Raw genomic sequence first — 10,502 nt, 5'->3', positions numbered from 1 at the left:
GATCGACAGAAGCCTGTTCCTGCTCCAACTTTCGATTGGCCAAAGCGGCAAACTTTTGAACGTTTGTTTGGGCTTGAGACCACGCAGACAAGAAAATTACTCGTGGGCATACATTTGGAAGACAGGTTTGTGAAAGAGTCCCTGTCGAAAAACAGCAGAGGCGCAGGATACATTCACCTGCACAACGGACATAGAAAAAGAATAGTAGAAAAAGAATAATCCAAACGAGGAAACGAGATATCCTGGTAAGATGTGGTTTGTGTGAAAATGCATGGTTTGAACAGTCGCAGTGTTAGCACTTGAGTTTGTTGATTTTCGTTTGCTGTCTGTGTGGAGTTAAGTTAGCTTCTTGTCCAGGTTTTTAAAAAGGAAGAATGCAGCTCAGTGACTAGTGATATAGAGAACATTCATTTCCATGTCAGTGTGCAAAATTGGAATAATGTTTTGAGTTTGTGGCTGAGTGTAGACATTTTTCTTTTGAAATGCATGGTGCATCAACACGTGGAATAGCAAATCAGATGTATCCAAAATTACATGCACACCGTCATAAACTAATATAAGTAATTTAAAGACGGTTTCACAGTTTCTATTTAAAAAGTTCTGATGAAGCAAAATGATATTATACTGGTGGTACCAACATACCCCAAACAGTCCATAAACTTGATTTGAATCAGACTCAGAAGTGATTAAACATATTCGATACTGTTAATGAAAATGTAACAACCACAACAAAATCAATCAATGTCTTCCAGAGACCAAGGTCTCTCCAGTGTTAACTGTTATGATGGTTGACAGGTTGTTTTTCTTCGGAAAAAAGTTATTCCACATATTGGCATAACATTAGTGATTTTTCTCAGTGCTAAAAGACTGATCACATGGAAAACTGGAAATTATACCACCCTCCCTATCACTAGAAAGAAACATACAGCTGCAATCATAACAGTGGAACACCATTTTACATTAGCTTCACTGCCCTGTCACTGCGAAGGGTTTTTGTATCCACATTTCTTTCCTTCCACTCCTCTGTGTCAGTGAGCACTCAATCCATCTTGAGAAAAATTGTGGATATTGCTCCGCTAAGTACATCAGCATCACTATCCCTAGCTGGCCTGCTATGTCTGCTGGGACCAACATTAAAACACCATATACATACATATATATATATATATATATATATATATATATATCCTTCAAAGCCAATATAACTATAAGATATTTTTTTTAACATTATGCATGCTTCTTACTGTGTGAAAACTAGTACACAGTTGTAGCTGTTGAAAAGAACAACATTAACTAGAGTAGCCAAACCTTTGGATGAATTCTTACTGTCTTAGATATAGAATTAAATCTTTCCCTATGCTGTCAGCAGTTTTCTTGCACAACTCCATGAAATGGCAGAGTGATAGTCTGAGTAGTCTTTCAGTTGATTATTAGAGAGTACATACTGATTGAAGATTATTAAGGGTAGTAGACATATCTTTTTCTGTATGTTTATATATAATATCTGTTTTATTTTCAAGGCCATGGGAGGAGCTCATACCAAAGAAGAGAGTGACATGGACATCCCCACACCATATCAAGATAGCACTCCTCCCAGAGACCCAGGCCTTTTCAAACGACAGCTGCCGTTTGACCCGCGGTCACCAACTGATGACATTGCACGCACGCCTATTATTGTGGACAGCACCCCAAGCGAACTAAAGACAATAGACCCTCGGTCCCCAACATTTGGCATTGAGCGCACTCCACTCACCGTTATGCTTGCCAAAGGTAGGTGCTCTTCCAACTAATTCAAATGGTTTATCTGCAAATTGAGATGGTGATACCTTTGTTCAGAAGAGAAGACAGTGATACAGTGATAGTGTAGTACTCAGTGTAGTAGTTGCAATTTCAGCCCTCCTCAACTCTTGATCAACTAAGGTCTTAAATTAGTTCAGATTTCAGTTCTGCAAAGTTTGATTTGAAGAGGTCATTCTGTGACATTGTAACATGATGCCAATCACTGACACTGGCGTCGGTATATGTGTGTACTGTAACTATGTCATGTTACAATGAATAAGCAGCATCATGATTTGCAATCACTTCCAGATGATCCAGAGTTGCAGGAGATGGAAGTGGAAGACAGGGCTCCTCTGTGTCAGCCAGAAGACATCAGTGATGCTGACATGTCCACACCCCAGAAACCCACTGTAGCCTCAGACCTGACAGCAGTGGAAGACCTCATCCCACACATCGATGCTGAGGATACCTCGCCCTTGTTGGAAAGTATGGGACATGTAGTCAGACCAACAAAAAGTGAAATCCTGATTTATGATATGTGCTGTTCTTCAATACTGGAAACACTGGGCTGAGTCAAGGGTGCTTCACTCTCTATAACAAATTTGCACAATATTCATAATATGATGGTGTGTTTTCACTTTTGTCTGCCTCACAGTATTATAATTTATAGTAATCATTTTGGTGAATGAAATAAAACTACTTTGGTGCAAAAAAAGATTTGCTGCTATTTTTTGGTGATTTTTTTTGTTTGCTTATATTTCTTCAAAAATGGCAGCAAAATCTGAGACATGCTCATACCGTCATGGGTACTTACTTTGCAGGTCTCTTTCATGTGATAAGCTCTACTCAATAAATTGTCTGTGTTTCTCTAGTAATACAAATTACCTACATGTGCTAAGCAACAGTTTGTGAATGGAAACCATAACAAATGGCTTATGGAACATGCATTTTGTGCATCACTTTCATGTCCTGTTCTGTTGTCTGCATTGCATCCCATGCCTGCGCCACAGTAACGTATGGGTTGATCCATGCACAGTGCTAAATCATTGCAAACCATTCCATCTTTGCATTTTCATGTAAATCTGACATTGTTTTGGGCGAGTGACGCATCTGTCTCATAATTATTCTCTGATGTCAAACATCGTTTCCATGCGTAACGCACATAAAAACACAAATGCCACAGCAATTTTATCCTGCTTTCGTAGATTTCAGGGCACTCACAAAGGCACATTCAATCAGTGGTTTTGTCACCACTCACCAGACAGCAGGCCAGATGTGTAAATGTAAACATTTCGGCGTTTCAAGACTAGTCCCACCAACCCCAGGCTATCTTCACGCAACAAAACCTGTGTCATCAGACATGGTGTTATCATCAAAATTGGTCTTTTTCTTTCTTTCTTAAAGTGAACATGAGAGTGTGATGTTATGTTATCCTGTGTCAATATTTGAATGTGCAGCACAGGTATCTGTTAAAAGTATGATCAGTAACTTTACAGAACTTGATCCTGTGATTGCAAGTGTGTCGCTCTGTGTGTGTGTGTGTGTCTGGATGAGGGCTGTGTGCAGATTTACATCCAGTAGTTTTGAATGGAATCATCTCTATTTTTGGTTGTTGCTTTTTTGTAAATGAAGAAGTTTTTCTCAAATATGAATATTATTCTAATTGTCATTGGCTAAAGTAATTAGTTCAGAGTGTATCTCTCTCTTCATTTCTCTTTGTCCCTTGTGTGTGCGCGTGTGTGCATGCATGCTCAAAATGCCTGTTTTACCATTTATGCATGTATTATTTTACTCACACATGAATATTGATGAAGCAAAAGTAGGACAAGGTGATTCAGCAGATAATTCCACTTCTTCTAATTGGTCAGGATTGAGACCAAGAAAAACTTTTTTGGCATTTCTGTAAAAGAAGAAGAAAACTGCAGCTGAAGCCAGCAGAGTACTGAAAGAGAATTAAGCAAAATCCTGAACTTTCCAAAGCATACACAGAGTATGAAAATATTCAAATCAAAGAGCACTTGGAAAACATGAAAAAAAAGGAGTAATGCAAGAAGTCAAAACTCTCTTTATAAGAATGCAAGGCCACAGGTTCTTTAGAGCAATGAGGATGATGTCCTTGTCAGGTTCATTGATGATGCAGATTAGGGGAACATTTTCACACCTTTCCAGATGGAGGTGACGTTGGATGGGTGCCACACAGCAGCGTTACACTTGTTGCTGACCTGCATGTCGGCTCCTGTGGTCAACATTTTTTTTTCTCAAAATTTTGAGATAATTGACTGCTACATGAAATTATCTGTAATAAAGTTTGATTTTTTGCCTAAGCCTCACTTTAACATAATAAAGCATGTTACAGTATCCAATCGAGGTTGTTTTGTTTATGCTGTGCAATTCAAGAAATATAAAATTTGGTGTCCATGTAACCCACATTTTATTTATGAATACTTGCAAGTATATTATCCTTTGTGAAAAAAATTACAGTTATCAGGTTTTCTTATGGGTAAAAATGTTTTAATTAGCAGTCATAATTGTAAGGACATACAGTCACAGTTTCTGCAGTAATGTCAAGAAACAAAAATTACATGGGTTACAGTGTCCACCTTCTGCAGGCATCCTTCGAGTAATTTTCTCAATTCTTTTCGTAATATTTCAGCTTCAATCATGTCTGCTAGTGTCTGCTATTCAGTATAGGTTATTTTGACATGTTAATTTAATAAATAACAACAAAATGGATGGTGTTCACTGTGTAACCCACATTTCAGCCACACTGGTTCACAATGAAAGCTTTTTCTGGGCAGGTGGTAAAAGCGTCAATATTACCATCATACAGTGGGATGTTTGATCAATACCGGAAAAGCTGTTGACATATTTTCTTGCACTTTTTTCATTTTTGTATTGCATGTCCTGACAGTTTCCAGTTTTGTAGAACTGCACACATATTCAGACTAAGAGAAAAAGAAATCCTGACTTAGATATTAGAAATCCTGACTTAGATATTATTATTTTGTGTCGGAGACAATGCATTGTCACTGCAAGGGTTGTTAGGAATGGCAAGGGAGGAGTGTATTAGTCAGATATTCTGCACATATGTATATCTTCATTTGTTGTTGCATATCCTTTATTGGAAAAAAAAAAGAAGAAAAAATCAGTATCAGCCGTGGTTTTTGTATGAAGAGGGAGACAGCATGCTCTGCTCAGGATCATTGCATTACACAAAATCAAAGACTAGAGCAGATGAATTTTGCAAACATGCAGTGTGTGAATCACACGCACATGCAGTGTGTGAACACTCAATTCAGTTTTCTTCCATACATGATTGATAACTCTGGTGCTAGTGGTAGGTGTTTGTGTATGAATGATGGTGGAAGAAGAATGGTAATGCCTAAGTGATTTTCTCCCCATTGCTTTCAGATGCTCAGCAGCAGCCAGTGAGTGCACCTGATCCCACACCTGTGCAGCCTAAGCCAGTGTCCTTCCCGAAAAAACTGTTCCCTGTGAGTCAGCCACCTGTGGCAGGTGTGAAGCCAGCTCCCGTTTCCCGTTCTCTGGGTCTGGTGGCCCGCGATGCCAACTCCCCCAGGACCATTGTGCAGAGCAAGCAGAGGAGGCAGGTGGTAAAATCCATGGGAGGAGTGGGCAATCAAATTGGTGTTGACAAAGAGAACATTGCACACTGACTGACCCGTTTTGTGTGGTTGTGAAGGAAGTTGAAGCATAATGTGAATGTGTGGATTTTAAAAATGTTTGGGGTATGTGACGTGCATGGTAATGCACCCACGAACATGTGTATGTGCAACTGCAAGTGAATGCAATTGTGGTGCACAAATCTGAACATAATGCCACTGATGTATATAAATATTTTCTTAATTTTATAAAAATCAGTATGTTAGGTGATGTGAATTTGCTGTGTAAAAAAAAAATTCAACTTGTACAACAGTTGTTGATGTCCTTGATGTTGAGAATAAAATTGCAAAAGATATTTTACACTGCTTTGTCCCAAATTTTACCAAAACATGTCCAGAGCAGTGTTTTACAGTAGCTTGTTGCTCTGAAATGAGGTGGTAAAGATTGATAAACTTTGTGTTAGTTTATGTATGATGGAGCTTTGAGCCACAACACAAGAAGGAGTCTCAACACTGTGTAAAAGTAAGGTAGCTGAAAAAATAAAGCATCCCACATAAAAACAATATAATTAATTGTGTACATTGTAAATTGTTAAACCTTGCAGTCTCAGATTTTTGTCTTTATGTATTGAATCAATGAGAACACTTGCTTTCATAAATTATGAATAATTTAAATAATTCAGTGGTCACGTAATGAGGTAAAAGTTATGCATGTGCATATATCTTGTGAATGATTTTATTTAAAAAACAAAAAAAACCAACAACAAATTTCCTCTGTGTTTGCCTGCTTATGTATTTTATGAATTATATCAATCAATGTTGTTTTTCTTAAGATTGTCTAGTCTTATAGTTAGATAACAGAAGGAATTTTTGAGGAAATAAAATTTTCTTGCTTTTCCCTAATGCTCATTGTGGGGTCTCTTAACCCTTTCGCTGCCAGGAAAATAAGATTTAAGTGAAATCTATTTGCCAGGGTTTTTTCACAAAAAACGGGTATAAATTTTCAAAAAATTATGTGCTCTTTGTTATTGGAGAAAGACCCATAAAAGTATATATTTTCTGAAAGGTAAATGAATAAAGAATACAAAACACATGCTATTTTCCCATTTTATATAGTTTTAGTGACATGCTGTTGTTTTGAAATCAGTGTTTTGTTTTTTGTCACATTTTCAACTTGTTCATTACAAACATTAGTCAGGTAATTTGCACAAAAACATCATATTTTCTGGACAAATGGATATCTGCAAACACAAAATCATACTAGAACAACCACAATATATATTATTTTTTTTAAGAGATAGATACACAATACATTGTGACTTCTCCAACTGATAAGATGGATGTGAGGCCACGCCCCCTCAGTCTCCACCCCCCTCCTCCTCACCCCTCTCACACGGTCACTTGATTCAGTTCTCATCAGACCGCGTTGGCTGCGTGCCAAGAATATCGCTCTGTTGCTAATTCGGTCATCTGTCGTCTGCTAACGTCTGTACAGCCGGCATCACTCACTGACAGTCGCATCTTGGCCACTCTCTTGATTACTCCCTTTATTTTCTATCAGATCGTCCTATAAATGTTCATCTCTATCTTCTTCTTCGAATTTACGCTTCAATTCTTTCTGAGCATCAGCTAAAGAAAGAAATCATGGTTGATTTAGTTCGTCACGATCGCATGTCTAGAGCACGGTGTCAGTCCGACATTTTGTTGAGCAAGCGAGGAGAGAAGTCAGGCAAACACTTGGACAGTGACCCAACCAAAACGTTCAAATAAAGGACAGCTTCATGACGTAGATGGGGTTTCTAGCTATGAATAGAATCTAGAGAGATTCCCCAGGCTAAAGCTACCACTATTTTTGCCAAGGAAGTGAATGCAAACCAGGGAAAAGTCAGAATATTTCGATGACGAGTTATCTCGTCATGCAGGCAGCGAAGCATACATGCTTTCCATGACGAGTTATCTCGTCATGCAGGCAGCCTAGGGGTTAAAGTAGTTTCCCTCACCTGGAAATATTCTCCTGGTTTTTGTCTTTCTTTCCATTCTTTCATCACTTTCTTTTTCATATTTTGCCTCCCTCAGTTCCTGATCCAATCACCTGTATGTTCTAGAAATTCCCTTTTACTTCTCTCCATATTGACAGTTTTATTGTTTATTTAGCAAACATAAAGTGTGTTACTGATAGCATGTTTTGGGCATGTATACCTTTGCATGTAACTTTGCTTTACTGGGTTTAATCCTTTGGAATGTGGCAGAATGGCGAGGCTCACAAATGAGATAGTCTGGATTTAGTTGCTGTAATGCAGCTTGTAGTCAGGCCAGGTGTTTTCTGCCTCAGTTCCTGTTGTTTTTTGTTTTTGTTTTTTCTTTTTGCGAAGGTTTAACCTGGGTTAGCTAAGGTTTACTTTAGTTTTGGTGGTATGTTTTGGGACATGTTTTCTGTGGTGGTATGATTTATGACATGTTTTCAATGGTGGTATATTTTGTGACGTGTTTTCAGTGGTCCTTTGTGGTCAGCTGAAGTTATATCTTCATCTGAATAAAACTGAATTGAATTCTCTTTAGCTTCTTTCATGTTGGCATATGAAGAGGCACTGGAAGGCTTTTGATAAATTTGATTTTAAAGCTTTTAATGTTTTATCCGAAAAAAAAGTGACATGCTATATTGGCATGTTTTTGAGTCTTCTCTATTCTTTCTTTATTGTCAAGGTAGGACTCTTTCTTATTCGATTTCCTACCATGGAAGTGAATGTCTGTACATATATTTTCTTCCCATCCCTACTTATAAAGTACTTGCACTGGGTGAAAAGTCTTTCAGTGAGGGCACTAAAATACTAAAAGAGCTCTCGAGTGTACAGCACACCTTCAACATAAATTATGTTTTTTTTAATCTAAAAAAATTCTGATTCTCCTCCACTCACCCCAGACACAAACACACCCCTCACATACCCACAGTCTGCCCCCCCCCGGGAAAAAAAGGTGTTGCAGCGTGATGTCCAAGAGTAGCTTGAATCACAGAGGAATCTGTTGTAATGAGGATATAATGAAATAGAGAAGGCCAGCAAGGTTCCCCGTTTTATTTCTCAGAACATAACATCATTTTGGTTGCCTTGCCTTTCCTATCTGTGAACAATTGAGTTTAGATGATCAAAGAAATATTGCTGAGGTATATCTGTGAAAAAGTAGTATGAACAGAAAAAGGTGGTTGAAGAGTTAATGAGTATGGACCAGCACACACGTTTGTGCCTGTGTATGCATGTCTGTGGATGTTCCCAGCACTTACCTGAAGACACCCTGCACTGTGCTGAGTTGCTAAAATTCGTAGATGTATATGTTTTTCTGACAATGTGCAAGACATGAAAGCTTCCTAGCAGCAGTCACTCAACTTGAAAGCAGTAATTCTGCATGAAATGATGAGAGTCACGACATTCTGTGATCATCACCAAGTAGAGGAGAATGAGGAGCAAACTGAAATGTGACCTTATGGACTGAAATCGCATCTTCAAGTGTCAACTGCTGTCCAGGAACTGATCCTTGTTCAGTTTATGTATCATGAGAAGTTTTGAATGTTCACTTCCAGTCAGGACACTTGCATGACAGGGTGCACAGATTGAAGTCCATCAAAAAATCTATCAGAAGCACACAGGGTCCCCTCAAGTAAGTGGTCATAGGGTGGTCAAGTGACGGGCATATCCACACACACATAAGTGTGCACGGCACAATGGTGTGCTAGTCCATAAGCATCCACTCTTTAACCACCCTCTCTGTTCTTTTTTTCCCTGTCCGTAATATCTCTGGAAGCGGTAATTATAATACTTATAACAACTGAAATACCAGTTCTCTCTTCTAAACTGTAAATCAGCTTTGTACCAAATGTATTATTAATAATAATAATTATTATATTTGTATAGCGCTAAATCTTATGCAGAGACAAATCAAAGCGCTTTCGCACTGGTCATTCACACGCATGCATAACTCTAAAACTGGAAAAACTGAAGACAAGGAAGAGGTAGGTTATTTTGGGAAGAGGTGGGTTTTGAGATGAGACTTAGTCATGGGAAGAACAGAAACTGCTGATGGTCAGAGGTTAACTCTCTCCATACGAATAGCGAAAGAGAAGACGTTAACAGCGTTTCACCCCAATTACCACCATCAAAATATTGCAAGCGGAAGGCTCTTCTACTGACTATGGAAGCTAATGGTTGGGTCATTGAGACACCCACCGGACATCCGAGGGGTCTGTGTAGAGGAGAAGAGAGGACTGGCCGTACTGAGTGAGTTAAGGTCACAAAAGATCATGGAACCCAACCAACTTGAGGTCAGGTTTTGCACCCAATCTTTATTTATGATTAAACTTGTTGCACCCATTGACCGTGGCCTAAGTGTGAACCAAAGTAAAAGTTGAGTTAAGGTCAAAGTGACAAGAATAGGTTCTGATGTCAAGGGATCAGGGGATACTCTCATTCTGTGGTACCATTCTTTTCACCTGTTCTGTAGTTCTGTTAAATCTAGCCAGTAACACAAGTGCCTTGAAGGTCTTGCCTTTCATACTGGAAAATGAAAACGAACATTAACTACAGTTTACTTATAAAACAAACTTTATTCAATTTCAAAGCAGTTTATGAAAGACAAGTAATTTATTTTCTTCTTCTGACTACATGGAAATCAACAAAGTCAACGGCAACAATTTCAAATGTGACTGCAATATCTGATTTCCCATTAGAAAATGACCATGAAACGGTACACTCAAATTGTTTATGCCAGTTATTCAAAAGAATCAAGCTCACTTTTACACACAAAACTGCAAACATTTTAACACATGACAGCAAATACATCTATCTGTCAATACATACATGCATCCATTTTCACATTTCACTGCCACAGGTACACACTATCTCAACACCAACGAGAAATAAGCACTCAAACTGTCATATTACTGAAGTAAAACTCATTTCCATGGTCATACAGTTCAGCTTTGTTTCATAATGTTCACCAATAAATAACGTACAATCAGTCGTATTCTAATCACGTACACACATTTCACTTAATTTCACTTTGGAAATCGTACTTTCATTTTATATTCATCAAACACTTATTACTACCATT

The 10,502-nt window shown here is 38.3% G+C and overlaps 2 protein-coding genes across 3 annotated transcripts in view; one reads left to right on the top strand and one right to left on the bottom strand.

Annotated features, from left to right (window-relative positions):
* The first annotated feature begins 2 nt into the window (after nucleotides 1-2).
* Nucleotides 3-7,946, top strand: LOC143287338 (uncharacterized). 2 transcript variants are annotated; one of them, XM_076595299.1, is made up of 4 exons: nucleotides 3-125; nucleotides 1,521-1,770; nucleotides 2,089-2,265; nucleotides 5,191-7,946. In XM_076595299.1, the coding sequence occupies exons 2-4, from the start codon at nucleotides 1,524-1,526 to the stop codon at nucleotides 5,454-5,456; spliced, it is 690 nt and encodes a 229-aa protein (XP_076451414.1). In that variant the 5' UTR covers nucleotides 3-125; nucleotides 1,521-1,523; the 3' UTR covers nucleotides 5,457-7,946. The 2 variants fall into 2 exon arrangements, with proteins under 2 accessions (XP_076451414.1, XP_076451413.1); XM_076595298.1 differs by having other exon boundaries at nucleotides 45-245.
* Nucleotides 7,947-9,973: 2,027 nt separating this feature from the next.
* LOC143287179 (peroxisomal membrane protein PEX14-like) overlaps nucleotides 9,974-10,502 on the bottom strand; it is an 11,006-nt gene continuing 10,477 nt past the window's right edge. Inside the window, exon 9 of the mRNA XM_076595123.1 lies at nucleotides 9,974-10,502. This exon is cut by the window's right edge and continues 477 nt beyond it. The gene's annotated coding sequence lies outside the window, so the exon portion shown is untranslated.

The sequence above is a fragment of the Babylonia areolata genome, chromosome 11 (genome assembly GCF_041734735.1).
Source record: "Babylonia areolata isolate BAREFJ2019XMU chromosome 11, ASM4173473v1, whole genome shotgun sequence".
Lineage (NCBI taxonomy): Eukaryota > Metazoa > Mollusca > Gastropoda > Neogastropoda > Buccinidae > Babylonia > Babylonia areolata.
The sequence above is the reverse complement of the archived record's forward strand: the minus strand, read 5'-3'. Positions and strand labels throughout refer to the sequence as shown.

Coding starts and splice junctions, on each gene's coding strand:
- LOC143287338 (XM_076595299.1), top strand. CDS start 1,524: ATGGGAGGAGCTCATACCAAAGAAGAGAGTGACATGGACATCCCCACA. Junction 1,771..2,088: donor CACCGTTATGCTTGCCAAAG/GTAGGTGCTCTT, acceptor AATCACTTCCAG/ATGATCCAGAGTTGCAGGAG. Junction 2,266..5,190: donor TACCTCGCCCTTGTTGGAAA/GTATGGGACATG, acceptor CATTGCTTTCAG/ATGCTCAGCAGCAGCCAGTG.